The sequence below is a fragment of the Trichosurus vulpecula genome, chromosome 2 (genome assembly GCF_011100635.1).
Source record: "Trichosurus vulpecula isolate mTriVul1 chromosome 2, mTriVul1.pri, whole genome shotgun sequence".
Classification (NCBI taxonomy): Eukaryota; Metazoa; Chordata; class Mammalia; order Diprotodontia; family Phalangeridae; genus Trichosurus; species Trichosurus vulpecula.
In genome coordinates, this window is record NC_050574.1 from 86,712,557 (window position 1) to 86,732,325 (window position 19,769).

Here is a 19,769-nt window from a genome sequence, read left to right on the forward strand (position 1 = left end):
TTCAGTTTCCTGGCATGACACTGGTATACAGTCCAGGTTTCACAGGCATACAACAAGGTGGTCAGCACACTGGCTCTGTAGACCTTCAGTGTGGTAGACATTCTAATCTCTCTTCTTTCCCATACTTTCCTTCAGAGCCTTCAAAACCCTGGGCTAACTCTGTTAATACATGCATCAACCTCATTATCAAAGTGCACATTCCTAGAAAGTAAGTGAAGGTAAGTGAACTTATGCAAAACTTCTCCATTTGCTTTAACTGATGGTTTCACATGTGGATAAGGTGCAGAGCACCTGTGTTTTCTTGGTAATGCCAATACAAAACAAACAAACAAAGGACAGTCCCTGACCAAAAGAAGCTTACAATCTAATGGTAGAAGACAAGGTATAAAAAGGAACTTAAAAGAAGGGAAGGTAGGAAAGTCGTGAGAATAGTGGAGGAGTGATCATGATTCTTCTGGACCCATCTTCAAAATGGAGCTTCCACAAGGAACTTATCAATTCCAGGAGAAGGCAATGGGGGCAGTTAGATCTCCAAAGTGATAAGTCTGCTGGAACATCGTTAGGGGTATTTGTAACACTATTAAAGAGAATTAACCAAAAATTCTCAGTGAAAAAAAAATTGCATAGACTCTACCAATTTCTCAATAAAAAAAAAAGAATTCTATAGACTCTACAAAGATCATGGAACACAGAAAGAGAATCTAGGTTACTGTGTCTACGTTATGTAAACATACATACATATATCTGCATACATATGCATATACATGTGATTTATAAATGGAAATATTAGTTTGGAAATGACATCAGAAATTAGATCTTATAAACTAGCATTAACAAAGACAGATAGACTATGTAGAACAAATGATGGACAATCACTTCAAAGAATTAGAGTCTGAAAAATAAAATAATAGATTGAAATTCAAATGTACTGAAGTAGAACAAAATTTGTCTAAATTGAAGCAAGAAATGATGGTTATATCTTTTAAAATTATTTTTCATTTCACTATTATATGTTTGACATACATAAACATGACTACATCCTTATAGAAAGAATAGGGGGAAAAAGTACTACATGTGAAATTCTGATACTCCCCTACATAAAACTTGTATATACACACAGATGCACACTCGTATACATGTGTGTATATTACATAAATATATATGTATATGTATATATATATATATGTATTTGTATATAAATATATAATTTAACACGGTTGTTCTAAGAATATCTTATTCTTTTTTGTAATTTAAATGATTTATTGATTTTATTTTATTTCTTGTATGTATTACAATCACTACCTCCATTCCTCATAATTTCCCCCTCTAAAATGAGTTAATAAGTCTTCCCTATTAAAAAAAAAGTTTAATTACCCAAAATAATTCCAGACATTGACCATGTCTAAAGGAATATAATGTATTTTACACTTCAAGTTCCATGACTTCACTGCTAAGAGGATTCATCACTAGCTTTCTGGAGACATGATTGGCAATTGCATCATTTACAGTTGCCTTTTCCCAATTGTTTTCCTTCTCCTCTTTATAGGCTATTTAGAAAACAAAAAAGAAAGAAAGGGAGGAAAGGACAGAGGGAGGGAAGGAGGGAGAAAGGGAGGATTGAAGAAAAGAAGGAAGGAAAAGAGGGAGGGAGGAAGGAGGAAAGGAGGGAGCAGGGAATAAAGGAAGTGAGGGAGGAAAGAAGACAAGAAGGAAGGGAGGGGAAAAGGGAGAAAGGAAGAAAGAAAGGATGGAGGGACAACAAAATAACAACAAATAAAAAAACAATAAATACACTCAAGGAAGGGGAAATGAGATAAAATCTACAAATGAGCTAACTTAGACAGGATAGTATAGAAAGGGAATTCTATTTTGGTATGTAACAAGCTCTAAGTCCATGTGTGACTTAAAAGAGAATAAAAATGCAACAAATTAAGACAGAAAATAAAAGGGATTGCACTAAGGAAGAGGAAAATAAATGAAAATTTTATCTAAAACATCATCATAAAAGAGTATTACCTCAAGCTAAGAAGGGGGCAGGACTTGTAAATATGGTTTTACTTTGCTAGGAAACATTGAAAAATGGAAAGAGATGGGAAAACTTAGAGTAGTAAAAAGAGAAATTGAACTTGGTAAATTTGAGGAACATGGGACAGAAAGTCAAGGTTGGGGCTGGTGAGAGATCCTTTGAAACTAGGAAGTAGTAAAAGAAAAATTAATCACAGAGGCAAAAATGAGGGAGTTGAATCAGATGGACTCTGATCCTTTCTAGAACCATGGCCTTATGATCTTAGAGTGGAAAGGGCGTAAACAATACAAATGAAACAAAAATCCTATATATGTATAAATATGTGTGCATGTGTGTATACATATACACATCTATGTGTTTTATATTGTTGTGCACACATACACACATGTACATATACATACACACGTGCGTTTATGTGCATGTATGTGTGAATAGACAATGGGAATCGGAGGAGAGAACCCTTAACTTTGTATAATTACAATGATCAATCTTGGCTCTGAAAGCGGCACAAGATAATTCATAGCCCATGTTTCCTTGAAGATATGAGAGATTATGGGCAAAGATGTCATACATGTTGTTATGTTATACACATTGGATTCATTTTTGAGGGAGGATTTACTGGGTTTGAACAGGGGAGAAAGGTTAAATTTAGAGATGAATATGATATAAACACAAAAAAGGTACTGATAAACATTTTGAAAGAAAGATAAAAAGATGAGATCCTGTTAACTTAATCATGAATCTTTTGGACCTTTCAGTTTTATTAAACAAATATTTATTAATTGCCTACTAAATCCAAGCCCTTAAGTTAAGGACTGAGAGTGAAAACAAGAAACAATACTTACTCCCTAACCTCAGGAAGTTTTTATGACACGTAAGGGATGGCATGTATGAAAACAAAAAAGTGTTGAAAATTAGAATATGAAAAATACCTAGGGAAGGTCAAGGTCTGATAAGATATTTAGAAAAAAATTATATATTTCTAGGGTAGCTATGGTTTAGGGAAGAATAAATGAAAAAGATGTTACCTGACTGAGACTTGACAGAGAGAAGATTTTGAGGAGGAGGAAAAATCTTTGGTAAGCACAGAGTACAATATGAGCAAAGTTACAGGGGTCAGAAAGGGTTGGCCAAGAGTGGGGGGTAGTGAGTAACTCAGTTTGTCTGGAATGTAAAATGTGGGGAAAGAAACGTGATATTAGGACAGAGCGGATCATCAGTGGATTTTTATGAGCTGTGACTCTTAGCTATTTATGCTTTTCGTTCTTTATTTGCTGTTGTTGTTGTTCGTTTGCACAGATTTCTGACAACTAGAGTTTTGCCAGGTTGGAAAAAGCCCTTCTGCCTTTGCACGTGTTTGTTGGTATTTGTATTTGGGGACATTCCCAAAGACCCATTACTTTCACATACTAGGGAAGATGCAGGAATTTAAAGAAGGAATCTAAAGAAGGCTAAACAAAATAGAGTAGAAGAGAGCCACATTCTAAATTCCCTTCACCTCTGAGGTCTTGATACATCCAGAGCCTTTTGAGTAAGGTTTTCAATAAACCCTAAATGCTCTTCTTTTGTTTGTTGCCTCATATAGCACTTTGGCTCATCAATCACCCTTTTGCTCTTATGCTATCTCCCTCTCCATGGTCTCTTTCCTCTCTGCCTACAAATATGCCCAGAGCTCTATTATCCTAAGAAATCACTCCTTGGATCCTACTATCCCTTTCAGCTCTCTTCTCTCTGTTTTCCCATATGTGACCACATGTCTCAAAAGGGTGATCTAAATTTCACACCTTCAATTTCTTGACACACTTATAGCTCCACTCATTAAACTGTCTTTCCCAACCCTCTAATGAAGTTGTTTTATCCAAGGGTGATATAGTGCTATTTTCTTTAATCACCAAACTCAATGGCCTTTCTCTACATGCATTTCTCTTAATCTCTCTATCGCATTTAACACTATTGATTACCTTTATTCTTGAGCCCTCAGTTTTCTCACCTCTATGATGACTCCTCCCTTTCATATGGTAAATCATTTTCTTTCTCCCATGTCAGAAATATGGATATCCTGTGAGATTCTTTCCTGACCCCTCATATCTGTGCTTTAAACAAACTTTCCATAGTAAGTCATTCTTTGGTGTATCTTCAACTATAAACTCTGTTAGTCACTTCCTAGTCAATCTATTATTCAGTTCTGAATTTCCAATTACCTGCTAGAAATTGCTACCCGGATTTCTCATTCATCCATCTAATTGAGTATATTTACAATTGAACCATTATTTTTTAAACTTCTCCATAATTTTTAATCTTTCCACTGATGAAGCTATCATTTGTCTAGTAAACAAGAATAAAAACAAAGGAATATTATTGTCCCCAAGCTCTCCCTCATTTCTCAAATCAAAGCAGCATCCAAGTACTAATTCTTCCTCCTTGAAATTTTTCTTATTTATCTCTTCCTTTTCTCATCTCTTCTATTAGCATCCAGATCCTTCTTATATTCTCCCCAACTATTACTCTCTCTCCCAAATTGTCTTATACACCACCACTAGATTAATTAGCCTAATATGCAACTCTAATGAGGCCACTCAATTATACAGAAACATTAAACAGATCATCACTATTTATAGAATAAAGTCTAATTTCTTTAGTCTGGCATTCAAGGCTTTTTAAAATATTTCCTTAACATTTTTTTTTCCAAATTTTGTCTAATACTACATCACAAAATCTACCCTTTTCTCCAACTAAACAATATAGATTATTTCATGGATTACTGTGTCATCCTTTTCCAGAGACCACACTAAACTTCCCTGTTTCTTTCTAAGCATGATATATACTGGGAAAAGATCTTTATCTTATGAAAACAATAGCATCTTCTGAAAATAGAAGTGAATCTGGTCTTTCCATTTAAAAGTTTTCTCTATGCCTATAATCAGCCTACTAACTTAATTTCATATTAATGACTTTTTTTTCTAGATTTTACATTGGGGTGGTAAAGTTTCAGTTGCAGTGTATGAACACTTTAAATATCCCATTAATTATGTTCAGTTTACAACATTTAATCTTGAGAAGGGCATTGACAATTGGAGCAAGTTCAGAGGAGGGAGAATAAGATGCTGTAAGCACCATCCTATATATGAGAAACAATTGAAGAAATGTATGAGATTTTGCCTCAGGAAGAGAAGACTTAGCCAGAACATCTTAGTTGTCTGTGAGTATTTGACGGTCTTTCATGTGGAAAAGGAGATAGTCTTGTACTCTTGAATACCTATTACACACACATACACACACACACACAGATATATATATATATATATATATATATATATATATATATATATATATATACAGAGAGAGAGAGTAAGAGAGAGAGAGAGAGAGAGAGAGAGAGAGTAGCAAGTTACATTTTCATAGAGATAAAGGTTAGAAATATTTATTAACAAACAGAACTGTCCCAAAGTAGAATGAGTTGCCTCAGGAGAGAATGGATTCCCCATCAATGAAGGTCAAGTGGAAGCCAGATCTCATGAATGTTGTAGAGGGGATACTTACTTTTGTTTGGATTTGATGAGTTTGCTCCTATGGCCTTATCCACTTATGATATACTGTGATATTAGAACATTCTCTTCAAATGTTTTAAGTTAGCAAATGACCAAATGTACAAAGTTTCAGTTGTGAGAGAATGTCCTCAAAGGCTAAAAGGCCTTTGTCTCTGTCTTCCACATTCACAGCTATAGAAAAGGAAAAGCAGAAAATCTTTTTGTTCCATAAGTCACCAGGGAATATCCTTCCAGGGACAGAGAGATTTAAAATGCAACATATTCACAGAGTTCTCCCATAGGAACAGATCTTTCCATTGGCCATTTCATTAGCCTCAAACATCATGGCTCTATATAAATCCTCTCTCATCAATTAGCAAGTATTACTCCTCCAAGCTGTTTTCCTATTTGGATAGGCTAGCTCTTCCTCCTTACTCTAAGGTATTTTTGAAGTAGGAAGCTATCATCAGATGAAGCCCTGCATATTTGATTATTTGTCTTATAATGTTTCAGATGAACTTAAATTACACCAAAAGAAATTTAATTTAGATACTAGAAAAATGCCCTGAGATGTGAAGATTGAGACCCTCGGCTGTTTCATTTTCAGTCACTCCTTCTGTATGTTTCAGTGGCTCCTCTGCTTTCCAGATAATCCAAAAGTAAGTAATTAGCCCTCTCTCTGCTAACATCCTATTACTTTGTGATTCTCTCATGTACCTGGCATTTATTATAAATGTGTATTGATACATCCATTGTCAATTGATACATAAATGAGATAAAAGAATTTTCCTTTAAACAAGCTATTGAGTTTTGGCTGGTTCTTAAACCATTTTTCTATCATTCATCTCCATACTTGTATCACTAATAGATAAAACTCTTTTCTTGGTCCCTACACCCTCATCTCTGTATGCATTTTGTAAACATATGAACATCTGCATGGAGATGTAGAAGGTGGGAGCTAAACTATGCAATGGATAGAGGGATAGGACGCTTTGCTTGGAGTCAAGAAGACCCGAGTTTAAATCCAGCCTCAGATATTTACCTCCTATGTTATCTTGGGCAGGTCACTTAATCTCTTTTTGTCTCAATTTCCTCAACTGTCAAAATGGATATAAGATTAACACTCACTTCTCTGGGTTTTCCTGAGGATCAAATAAGGTAGTATTTGGAAAGTGTCCAGCACAGTGCCTGGCACATGGTAAACATTATATAAAAGATGTTACTATTATTGCAGATAAAGTTCAATAAAGATAAAAAAAGCTAAACAAAATTTTCCTCTTAGTCTGCTTCTTCTTGCCTGATATCCCATTTTTAAGCCAATTTCAAGCCAAAATCTCAGTTCCTGAATCCTGTTATATCTTCCTATTATTTTTAGTTTCATGATGCTGGGCTCAACTTTTAATTGATCATGAAATACTTATTTTATTCTGAAGAAAAATATTAAGTTTGCTTGGTCTCATGGGAAAGAACTAAAAACATTCATAGAACCATCAATCTATGCTATGGAAATACTTGTTTTATTCCTTAAACAAAAAAATATATAGAGGGTAACTCAGAAACTGTCTAGTCCAACCACTTTACTTTGCAGATGATGATACTGAGGCCTTTACTTACCCATAAAGGTAACATGCATCTGAGGTAGATTTTGAAACCAGATCCCCTAACTCCAGGGCCAGTACTTATTCTATTATACCACGCTTCCTCTTGAGTTATGACATAATACATGTAAAGTGCTTATTACAGTTCTTAGCACATAGTAGGCACTTAATAAGTGGTTATTTACTTACCTCTTCCTGAATTTTAATTGCTAGAGTGAAATGTCTTGATGAGTCTTCTACATGCTGTTGAAACCACAGGTTCTGTCAAAATAATATATAACATCATTACAATTATGATTTATATTTAGCTTTTTCCTCACAGCCACTCTGTAACGTTTATAGTCTAAGGAAGAGTTTCTTAAAATTGGAACTATTAAAATGGTATAGGGGATACTTCACAAAGAGTGGGTTCTAGAATTGTCCACTAGAGGTCAATACTCAGAAGATGGATGGTCACTTGTCAGTCAGTCAGCCAATAAGTGTTAATTACTGCATGCCAAGCATTATGCTTTATCAGGAGTATTACAATGGAACTTTTTATTTCAGGAGGAGATGTGTCTCAATGAATTATGAGGAGATTTCTAACTTTTATAAGGTCTGATTTTTAAAAATTATTCTAGGAGCCTGTTAAGGGGGTCACTGATACTCTGGGGACATAGAGTGACATGATCTATCATCCTTTTTTTAATTAAGATTTTTTTTTTAGTTTACAACACTCAGTTCCACATGATTTTGAGTTACAGATTTTCTCCTCCCGCCCAAGATGGCATGGCATCCAATATGTCTTCTACATATAACTTCACATTAAACTTATTTATACAATAGTCAAGTTGTAAAGAAGAATTATGACCAATGGAATGAATCATGAGAAAGAAGAAACAAAAGCAAAAACAAAAGAGAACAAATAGTTTGCCTCAATCTGCATTCAGACTCCTTATTTCTTTCTCTGGATGTAGATAGCTCTCCCCATCATGAATCCTTTGGAATTGTCTTTGAACCTTGTATTGCTGAGAAGAGCCAAGTCTATCAAGGTCAACCATCACAGAATCAATATATCTGTGGTTGTGTATAATGTTCTTCTAGTTCTGCTCTGCTCACTCAGCATTACATCATGTAGGTTTTCCCAGGTTATCCTTTTAAATAAAAATTTCTTGAAGCCCACAGCATTCAAAGCCTTGTATGAGGTGATAGGAGTATAGAGAGAGGAGGTATAACTTGTAATCACAATAACATAGAAAGATAATTTGCTTCTTTTTTGTCTTAGAGTAAACATTGCATGGCTAGCTACAGTCTCACCATAACAGATTCAGAGGAATGGAAAAATCATTAAATGTGTCATCTAGTTCAATATTCTATAAAGTATCCCTTGCAATAAATTTAGTGTAATTCCAAAGCAGCATTTCTCAAAGGGTGGTCCAGGAACTCCTATGAGTCTCTGAGATCCTTTTAGGGAAGGTTAATGAGGTCAAATATATTTTCATAATGATACCAAATATTTTTTTAATTTGAATATAGTAAATATTGATGGATATAATTCACATAAACCAAAGCTCCTAAGGTTGTCCTGAATGATTTTTAAGAGTGAAAAGGAGTCCTGAAACCAAAAAGATTGAGAACTACTGATCTAATTAAATGAACCTACTTTAAAAAAAAAAAAAAACAAATATCCCAGAATGCACACATGCAAATGAGTATTACCTTTACAATTACCCCCTTGGGACACCTGAGGAAATGAAAAATGAATCTGGTTTGAGGACACAGAAAAAACAGAGTTCTAATAATGGCTCCTTCACTTACTAGGTATAGGTCAATGGCCAAGACATTTAGCATCCCTGAATCTGGGTTTCTTGTTTTGTAAAATGGAGCCAGTAAACCCACAGTACCTATCTGGTAGGATTACTTTGAGGATCAAGTGAGATAAGCCATGTGAAGCAGCTTGAAAATATTACAACAGGGACAGCTAGGTGGTGCAGTGAGTAGAGCACCAGCCCTGGAGTCAAGAGGACCTGAGTTCAAATCTGACCTCAGACACTTGACACATTTACTAGCTGTGTGACCTTGAGCAAGTCACTTAACCACAATTGCCCTGCCTTTCTCCCTCAAAAAAATAAAATATTACAGCACTGTATACAAGTCAATTATTATTGTTGTTTTTATGGCAATGGAGCATAATGGAGCTTGGGGACCTGACTTTGGAGTCAAGAATCCCTGGGTCTGATGCTCATCAGCTGTACAGGCATAGACAAATTCCTTAAATTTTTTGTAATTCCAAGTACCTCCATAAATTTGTGAACATATTGATTGACAAGATGCCAATCTGAATAGATAAAAACGATTTCCACAAACAGTCCCCTCCACCCAATAATGAAATTGCCGGTTCAGACGCATTTTAATCAATATCATTAGCATTGGTAATATTTATTCATTCATTTATTTATCATCTGTTTATTTCAGTGATGATGCCATTACTTGAACCATTTTGGAACCTGTTCTCAGGCTTTGCAGCAAGTTTATTTAAATTTCATGAATCGTGTTATAATTATTAAATATGAGCTTTGGAAATGGTCAAAAGACTGCTGGATAAGGTGAGTGATGAAGCTAGGGAACATCTGTTAGGGTTAATGACAAGATGTGACTATAAGATAACAAGACTGGCTTTCTTGTGTGGTTCATAATTGGCATCTGAAAGTTATTATCATTCTTTTTTTTTATTTGAGCAACGAAAGTGTCATTGGATATTAAAAAGAATGCCTTTAAGAGATGACATTCACCTGGATTGTGAGTTTTGAGACATTTTCAAAAAAATCATTCTTGTTACTTCAAAGTCAATAAATAGTCTCTTGTAACATGGCATTAAACATTACTAATACCATTATTAATAATAATAATACTAAAATTTATTACATGTATACATTATTTTGTACATATAAAATACAAACCATATTATTAATTTACGTATATCAACATAAAACTATACACATTATTAATTTAAGGAGAGAAAAATGAACAGACCAAAAGATGACAGAAAGGTGGAGAGAGAGAGAGAGAGAGAGAGAGAGAGAGAGAGAGAGAGAGAGAGTGAGAGAGAGAGAGAAGAAAGGGAGGGAGAGAAAGAAGGAGGGAGAGAGGGAAAGTAAGAGGGAAGGAAAGAGAGGAAAAGAGAGAGGAGAGAGACTATCAATATATCTTAAGAATTTTAGAGCCAGCCTTGCAACCATTCAGCAAATCATGCAAGCTGAGTCTGTTGTTTGTAAAATCTCATCATGATAAATGTTCTCTCACAGGGTTGTTTTAAGGAACTGATTACTAGGGCATAAACTAAAAAGTACTAACTAAATTCAAGGAATTATCACGATTTATTATTTTTTTTTTACTTAGCTGAACATATTTATCTTCTCATATCTATCTCATATATAGCACAAACTTGAAGAGAGTATCTTTGACAGTTCTGAGGAATGTGATAGTAAAGGAAACTAATTTTCTTCCTTTAGAAGGTAAGGATGGGATATAAAATTTGTAGAGTTGACTCTCCCACTGTTGAATAAGTCCTTGATATTTAGCAAAGTCAGTTCTGTCTCCTGCTTTTCCCACTTCTAAACAAGAGATAATATAATGTAATGTAATGTAATATCATATCATATCACTAAATCGGTAATTATTTCCAAAATGCCTGCAATGTTCCAGTCACTGTGCTAGGCACTGAGGGCAGAAGTAAAAAGAATGAAACAATCCCTACTTGCTAGGCACTTATGTTTTGATTGGGGAGAAAATATGTACACATAAAAACATATGCAGTCTAAATATAAATTTCATAAACATAAATGTATACAAAGTAGCTAAATGTAAAATACTTTGATAGGAAAGCAGTATTAGTTGTAAGGATGAAAAAGAGCTTCCTGCAGAAGATCATGCAGAAATGCATCTTAGAGTGAGAGAGGGGCTCTCTAAGGCTGTGCTAAGGAGAGATTTATTCCAGGTGTTTTAGATGGCCAGTACAAAGGCATGGAGACCAGATGTGAAGTCCTTTGTGTAAGAAATGCAGAGGATGGCAATTTTATTGAATCTCAGAGTGTGGATGATGCTGGTAACAGCTAGAATTTATATAGCATTTATAAGCTTATCATGCATTATCTCAAGTATTCTGCTTTTATCTGATCGTTAGCTCTTTGAAGTAAATCAGGCTGTCCATACTTAGGTTATCTTAAGGCTGCATTAAAATAAAATAATTATTTGAGGGCCACACCCAGAATTAAAAATACAGTACACTAATAGAAAGTTGTGGAACGAGCATCATCAATATGACAGATGAAGGTGGAAGTGCAAAAGCAAACACAAAACAACAAAGTGACAACTCAACAGTATTAAGGTAGGTGCATACTGACTAGTCTGCATCGTACAAATGTAATGCATCCCACAGATTGATTGAAAAGTCCATGCAATATGTTCTGTCCATAATACTGCTTAAAAACACCAAAGAAAACTAACATTGATGAGATTATTTATTATTGATGGAATTAAAAAAAATAATATGCATTCCCTACAAATTATTATTTTATTTATTCACTTGTGAAAACTACAACACACAGACGGGCTGCATAAAATCAAACTGCAGGCTGTATACAGCCTAGGAGCCATATTTTGGACATCCCTGAAGTAAATCATTAAACTATGGACCAAATCTTCACAAATGTGAGATGTCTTATCCAAAAATATAGAGCTGGCAAGTGGCAGAAATGCCATACAACTATCCTGACACCAACTCCAGTGAAGCTATACTTTACTCCAGCAGGAGATTAAGTATGTACCCCCCCCAACACCCAACACCCCAGTGTTTAAGCCCAAGAAATTTCATCCCAGGAGACAGGGTGGACTGTAATTCTCTAGAATGGATCATGTTTCCTGCTCCAATGAAGAGCTATATAAAAAGTAAATTTCTCATTGTCCTATGTCATTAGAGGACAATTCCTGGGAAGAAATCAGTACCTGCCCTCACCGAAAGCATAAGATTGATACTTCAGAAAAAGGGAGGAAAAAAGAGAGAATTCATTTGAGTAATAATACTTAATAGCTAACATTGATTTAGTTCTTTCTATATGCCAGGCACTGTGCTAAGTACTTTACTGACCAAATAAAGGTTAAATAACTTGGGCAGGGTCATACAGTTACTCTGAGTCTGAATCCATATTTGAACTCAGATCTTCACGACTTCAGGCCTGGTCCTCTATCCACTGTGCCACCATTTTCCCCTAAAAAGGAAAAACAAATATAGAGAAACTGCCACATGCAAGGAACCATATAAGGCCAAGAAATTGATACTAAGAAGAGTTAGAAATAGTCCATTAACTCAAGGAGTTTATACTGCTGCTGTTGTTACCATTGCTGCAGGTCTTGTTCAGTCATCATTCATGTCTGACTCTTCATGAAAATGTATGGAGTTTTCTTGGCAAAGATACTGGAGTGGTTTGCCATTTCCCTCTCCAACAGATCACCTTTTGTTAGAACTCTTCACTATCACTGGTCCATCTCTGGTAACCATGCATGGCATAGCTCACAGCTTCATTGAGTACACAAGTCCCTCCACCATGACAAATCAGCAATGCAGGAGGCACATACTGCAGTTAACCTGAATTATATGTTTCATTTCAGGATATTAACCTCTCATAAGAAAAAAAAATCTTCCTTATCCCATCATGTCAGCTTTCCCTAACAGTACGTCACCACCATCTTTGACCTTCTTTCTGACGGGTGTTCCTGGACTAGAAACTGCCCATACGTGGATTTCTATCCCCTTTTGCTGTCTGTACATAACAGCCCTCTCTGGAAATGGTATGATCCTATTTGTCATCATCACTGAACCAAGTCTCCATGAGCCCATGTACTATTTCCTCTCTATGCTATCCACCACTGACCTAGGATTGTGCATCTCCACGCTGGTGACTTCACTGGGAATATTCTGGTTCAATGCCAGGGAGATAAGCTTTAATGCTTGCCTGGCTCAGATGTTCTTCATTCATCTATTCACTATTATGGAGTCTTCAGTACTCTTAGGCATGGCCTTTGACCGCTTTGTGGCCATCTCTAATCCACTGAGGTATGCTACCATCCTCACAAACTCCAGAATCATCCAAATTGGAGTGGCAATTGTGACTATTGCAACGGTAATCTTGATACCCCTTATTCTGCTTCTTAGACGCCTCTCTTTCTGCCATAGCCACGTGCTTCAACATTCTTATTGCTTCCATCCTGATGTGATGAAACTCTCTTGTTCAGACACCAAGATCAATAGTGCATTTGGGTTGACTGCAACCATTTTAGTTGGAGGGGTGGACTCAACATTAATCCTACTTTCCTATGTACTGATCATCCGCTGCATCCTCAATATTGCATCCCCGGAGGAACGCAAGAAAGCCTTCAGCACATGCATCTCCCATATCACTGCTGTTGCTGTCTTCTATATTCCATTGGTCAGCCTGTCCTTTGTCCACAGATTTGGAAAACAAGCTCCTACCTACCTGCCTACACTCATTGCCAATGTCTACCTACTCATTCCCCCAGTGATGAACCCCATCATTTATAGTGTAAAGACCAAAGAGATCCGTAGAGCTTTGCTCAAAGTTCTTTGTCCCAAGGCAATCTAAGTCTAACCATCACCATCTCCATACAACCCAAGCATAGGAAATTCCATCCATGAGAGTTTTATTTTTATGGTATAACTTTATCATCTTAGAATTGAAAAGAATCTTAGAATTTATACAGTCACCCCAACCACCATTCGAGAAGATTCTACAATATTCATTTCAGATGATTATCTGCTCTCCCTTTGAACTTTGCCAGTCATAGTCATAGAGAGCAAGAAGATCTTTTATGCAGTCTCTCCAAATTTAAGATAGTTCTGCTTGTTAACAAATATGATCTTCTGTATTTTCCACCAATTGGAAATTTCCATCTTCAGCAGCATAATGTGTAGATTTATTTATGTTGAATCTTAATTCAATATGAAAACCATAGTATAACTAAGTTGTCTTTTCCTGAGCTTAAGTTCCCACTTGTTCAAGATGAAAATATCTCTAATGTTCTTCCCAGTAAAACATTGATGATCTCATAGATCTCTGAAAAGAGCAAATACTAATAAATCATCTCAATTTTTGTTTAACACACTTTAATCCACTTGTGAATCTATTATTCTCCTGAAATTCCCATATGCTTTTAGATTCCGCAAACTCATGATGAAGACCTTGATTACTATATCCCTAAGTACAAGCTACCATGATGCACAACTATTTGAACACATTAAGTATGCCATTTCCGCCCCCCCGATATGATTATTTTCCTAAAGCTATTTTTGAAAGCCTAATCCAATCTAGAGAATTTAATTGATTTTTTCCCACTTAAATCTCCTTATAGTTGTTAAGGTATAAAATTTATAGAGTTTTAGAAACTCAGAGATGGAAGGGACTTATTCAGGATTCTCTACTTTTTCATACCCATCAACTCATAACCCCTTTGATCATTTTGTCAAGCTAATATATAGTTTATCCTTATCAACTGGCTTCTTATACATTGTGTACAAATAAAACCAGATCTTAACCTATAGCAAAAGAAAGCCAGTTGATCTTACCAAGTCTTATAGTTGTCATCTTTGCCTTTGCAAAATCAAAATCCTAGAAAAAACAGTCGACATGTGCCACTTTAACTTTCTCATCTATCATTGAATTGCCAACCCCATGCAAGACTGCTTCTACCCCTACCACTTGATTAAAACTGATCACTCCAATGTCATCAGTGATCATTTATTGACAAATCCAGTAACCTTTTTTCATCCCTCTTTCTTCTTGACCTCTCTATTGACTTCCCTCTTTTATTATCTCCTGCCTGAGATTTTGTGGAAATGATTCTACCAGATCATTTTATTGAACCATCATCCATAAACATCCAACAATTCTTGGGTATGCCTCAGGGATCTTTTATTGATCTCATCAGTTCCCACATAGGCAAATATTCTCTCTATGTATATTACTTCTAATTCTGCACACCCAGTACTCATTTCTCTACTGAACTCCAGTCTCACATCTCCAGCTGACTACTAGACATTGCATCTGAATGCCTCTTTGGCATCTCATATATGTCCAAAACTTAGTTCGTTTTCTTTCTCCATAAACCATTTCCTTATCTTAACTTTTCTGTTTTCTTTAAAAACAATTAATTGTTTCAGTTACCTAGATTTGAAATGTAGGGATTATTCTAGATGTATCACTCTTACTCATTCATGTTAATCAATCAATTAAGCACTTATTAAGAACCTACTATGTGCTAGGAACTGTGTTAAGCACTGGGGATAGGAGATGAGAAAAAAAATGCAGCCCCCGCCCTTAAGACATTACAATTTAACAGGAGTGACAATATACAGATATATACAAAGTTAACAATATACAGAATAAATAGGAAATAATTAATAGAGGGAAAGCAGAAGAATTAAGAGGAATTAGGGTAATTCCAGTATAATTCTAGTAAAAGATGAAATTTTAGTTAAGACTTAAAGGAATCCAAGGAAGTAAACAGTCAGAGTGGAGGAAGTAGAGAATCTCAGGCATGGGAAACAACCAGAGAACATGCTCAGAGCCAAGAGATGGAGTGTCTTGTTCATGGAACAGGCAGTAGGGCAGTACCACAAGATCAAAGTTGTGGAGTAAAGTATAAGAAAAGTGGAACCTAAAAGAGGTCTAGATTATTGAACAACTTGTGATTCTACTTCCGTGACACCTCTTAATTTCATCCCCTTTTCTTCATTCACACTGTAACCACTCTAGTCCAGCACTTCTCCCTAAACTTCCAATCTCCTTGACCAGAGATGCCAAACATACCTGGCTAGCAACACTCCTGAGACAGGCTGAAGCAGATTAAAATGTAATAGTTGACAAATAAAATACAATACAATGTACATAATATTAATATGGAGTTTTCTAAGACAAGTATATAGCTCAGAGGAATTCTTATGTATGGTTCACTTTTTATCTGAGCTTGACAACATCAATGTCTTAGACTATTGAAATAGTCTCCTCACTGGTATCCTTTCCTCAAGTCTCTCTTCTATATAACCCAGGCTCCACAGAGCTGCTAAGTTGATATTTCTAAGACACGGGTCTGACCATGTCACTTCACTGCTCAAAAAGCTTCATTGGCTACTTAATGACTCTAGAATTATGTTGAAACTCCTCTGTTGGTCCTTAGAGTACTTCACAAATCTTCAAAGCCTATCTTTCCAGAACGATTGCACATTCCTCCCTTTTAAGTGTTCTGCTTTCTAGCCAAACTGACATATTTGCTTCTTCTTGGATGGGACATACTCTCTCCCACTTCTGTGTCTCTTCACAATCCACATACTATTTTCTACCCTTCACTTCTTGACCCCTGCTGGCCCATTGCTTGTAATGCTTTGTCTCCAAAAGTCCATCTCTTAGAACCCTTCTTTCAATGCTCAGTTAATCTGCTACTTCCTGCAACAGACCTTTCCTCATTACCCTAATTTTTAGTACTCCCTTCCTGGTAAAATATTTTATATTTGCATATGTCATATTCATTTATCAGTGTTGATGTTTTATTTTTAAGTAGGATATAATTTCTTTGATATCAGTGACTTTTGTTTTTGTATTGTATCCTCGGAATCAAACATAATAATTGTCACTTTATGGCGTTTATGAATTCTTGTTGTGAAATTGAAGGCAGGAGTGTATACATAAATGTTTAACATATGGCTCTACAGAAAAAAAAAGTAATTTTAATCTGTATTGTTAACATTTTCTACATCACTTTCTTAAGTCTAGACAATCAACAGAATAACAAAGCCTGCTTTATACTGTTTAACTATTTATGAGTAAATGCTCATCCTGAAAGTTTAACAATTGGCTCTTATGAGCCAATATGAAGTAGCTTCAACTTTCTCAGAGATTCAAGTAAAAATCATAGTTTTCACTCTTACACTCTTGAAGTTTGTGAGTAGACCACCAAATGCACATCTTTGGCCCTGAACTCTTTCCTATATTTCAGTTATGGATTTCCAACTGCTGGCTTGAATTTACCTCTAAGCTATCCCATTGACATTTTTAACTTGATATATTGAAAATCAACATCTCCATCCAATAAATCCCCTGGTTATGAAATTCTTGTTTAGAGTGCCATCATTCTTCTAGCCATCTATGCTAGAAACTTGGGAGTCATTTTTGACTCCATTCTCTATTTATTTTCCTGTATCCATGCAAGCACCAAGCATTATTGATTCTTCCTTCCCAATATTTTTCATATATATTTCTTTCTTTTTTATTCTTATTGTCAGTAGCCCAGTTTAAATCATTTTCACCACCAACATGGGCTATTCCAATGGCCTTCATACAGGTTGTCTCCTGGACTGAGGTTTATCTCCCTTCAAGTTCAGGAAGAGTTCAAATTCAGTCTCAGAAGGTACTCACCAAGAGTCACTTGGGTAACAAACTTAACCTCTATTTTTCTCAGCTGTCTCAACTAAAAATTGGGATAATAACAGCACCTTCCTGGAAAGGGCATTGTGAAGAGGAATGAAATAATATTGTCAAGCATTTAGCAAAGTGCTTGCAGTTAGTAGGTACTTTGTTATGGTTGTTATGATGGTGAGGATGATGATGATGATGATGTTATACATCCCTGCCAGATTAATCTTCTTAATGTACAGCATTTTTTACATCACCCAGTAGCTCAAAAAATAATTTTTCCCAATTGCTAACACATAGGGAGTGCTTAATATAAACCTTTCTTATTGATTGATATGTGAAAGCTTATTATGTAGAGATAAGTTTTGTGCCAATTGTTCTCAAAGGGTAGAAACAGGATTTTAGGAGATTTTAGGATTTTGGGACACAAATTTAGAGTTGGAAGGCACATTATTTATGAGGACAACTAAGATTTAGAGAGTTTAAGTGATTTGTTCATGGTCACATGAGCAGGGTAAGGATCTAAAACTAATTCCTTTGACTTCAAACTGACTACACCCAAGTCATCCTGACTCTCAGTCCAATGCTCTTTCCACCATGCCATTTTAGCTGCCTTAGAGAAAGTATGAATGGGATGGTTTCTGGAGAAACTTGAGATGTATATAAGTGCATTTAAGATGTATGAGAGCGAAATGAGAAAAACCAGAAAAAAAATTTACACAACAACAACTTTGTAAATATATACAACTTTGAAAGACTTTAGAACTCTAATCAAAGCAATGATGAATTTCAATTTCAGAAGACCAATGATGAATCATTCTATCCAATTCCTGACAGAGAGGTGATGGATTCAACAAGGAAACAAATTTTTATGGAAAGCAGAAATGTGTTTTGCTCAATTATACATGTTATAGAGTTTTGTTTTTCTTTCATTCCCAATGTAGAGGGAGAGAATTAAGAGACATTAAAAAACAGTGTTTTGTTTATTAATAATAATAGAAATCTGTTGCTTCAGAAGATAATGGGTTCTTTATTACAGAAAATTACCAAGCAGAAGCTGGACAACCACTTATGAGGAATATGACAGGATTCCTGTTCAGATCAGGATTGTCATTGATAGACTCTGATGTCCCATTCAACTCTAAGATTTTGTGATCTTAAATATTTTGTTGCCCCCCCCCACAGAAAAATTGAACATTGTAGGGACAACCTGTCCTTACAGGCTAAAAGGTACCAGGCATTTATGCCTGAATATTCCTACCTCTAGACAGAGAAAAATAGAAAATTTGCTTTTCCCTGAGTCAGCAGAGAAATGCCCCCAAAGGAAATTGAGTTAATAGGAAACAAATGCATAGAGCTCTCCCATCAGAATAGATTGCCTTGATGTCCACATGACTATAGCAGCTAAGGGCTCCTTATAAAAAAATCCAAGTGAGGAAACCAGTGGGACTTCTTTCCAATTCCCTACTCTATTGCTGACAGGTCAGTCAGCTCTAAGATAGGGACTGGATCAAGAGACATCATTTAGATTCAGCCTTGAGCATTTGCTTTTTTCATCTTGTCAGCTATCAGATGGGCTTTATATTGAAGAGGAGGAAATTTAGGTTAGACATAAGGAAAAAAACTTAACTGGAGAAATTTATAAACTTATCTTTAATATCTGTCACTAGCTTCATCAGCTTCCCAGTGCAAAAGGTAAGTTTTCCTTAAGTGAGAACTCTACGCCCATTTTTTCATGCCCTTTCAGATCTCCTATCCCAATTCTCAAATTCCCATTTTGTACTCTCAGTTTGGGACATCTGAGAATTATATTCCTCCAGGCAAGTGACTGTGTTTTTGCTACAGTATCCCTAGTGCTAATGCCAGGCCTAGCATATATTGAGATGTTTAATAAATGCTTATTGCATTATATTGAATTAAATTAAATCATTGAGTTAAAAGAAGTCCCAGTGGTCATCTAATACTTTACTCCTATAGGAATCCTCTAAATATCCTGTTTAGAAGGATTCTTCTAAACTAATGCACAATATCTTTTATGAGAAGGAGTACATTAACCCTCCAGGCATCCCATTACACTTATGGATAGTCCTAATTCTTAAGTCTTTCCCAGATGTAAAGCTTAAGTGTTGTTCTGAAAATTCTGTTTATTACTTCTACC

The 19,769-nt window shown here is 35.6% G+C and overlaps 1 protein-coding gene and 1 pseudogene across 1 annotated transcript; one reads left to right on the forward strand and one right to left on the reverse strand.

The window, feature by feature from the left end:
- Window positions 1-4,761: 4,761 nt before the first annotated feature.
- Window positions 4,762-4,862, reverse strand: LOC118840531 (annotated as a pseudogene).
- A 7,979-nt stretch (window positions 4,863-12,841) lies between these two features.
- On the forward strand, window positions 12,842-13,789 carry LOC118838934 (olfactory receptor 51F1-like). The gene has a single exon (XM_036746317.1). It carries the CDS (start codon window positions 12,842-12,844, stop codon window positions 13,787-13,789), a length of 948 nt encoding a protein of 315 aa, XP_036602212.1.
- The last annotated feature ends 5,980 nt before the right edge of the window (window positions 13,790-19,769 follow it).

What these genes read in the sequence shown, in the direction of transcription:
- LOC118838934 (XM_036746317.1), top strand. Translation starts at nt 12,842, where the DNA reads ATGTCAGCTTTCCCTAACAGTACGTCACCACCATCTTTGACCTTCTTT.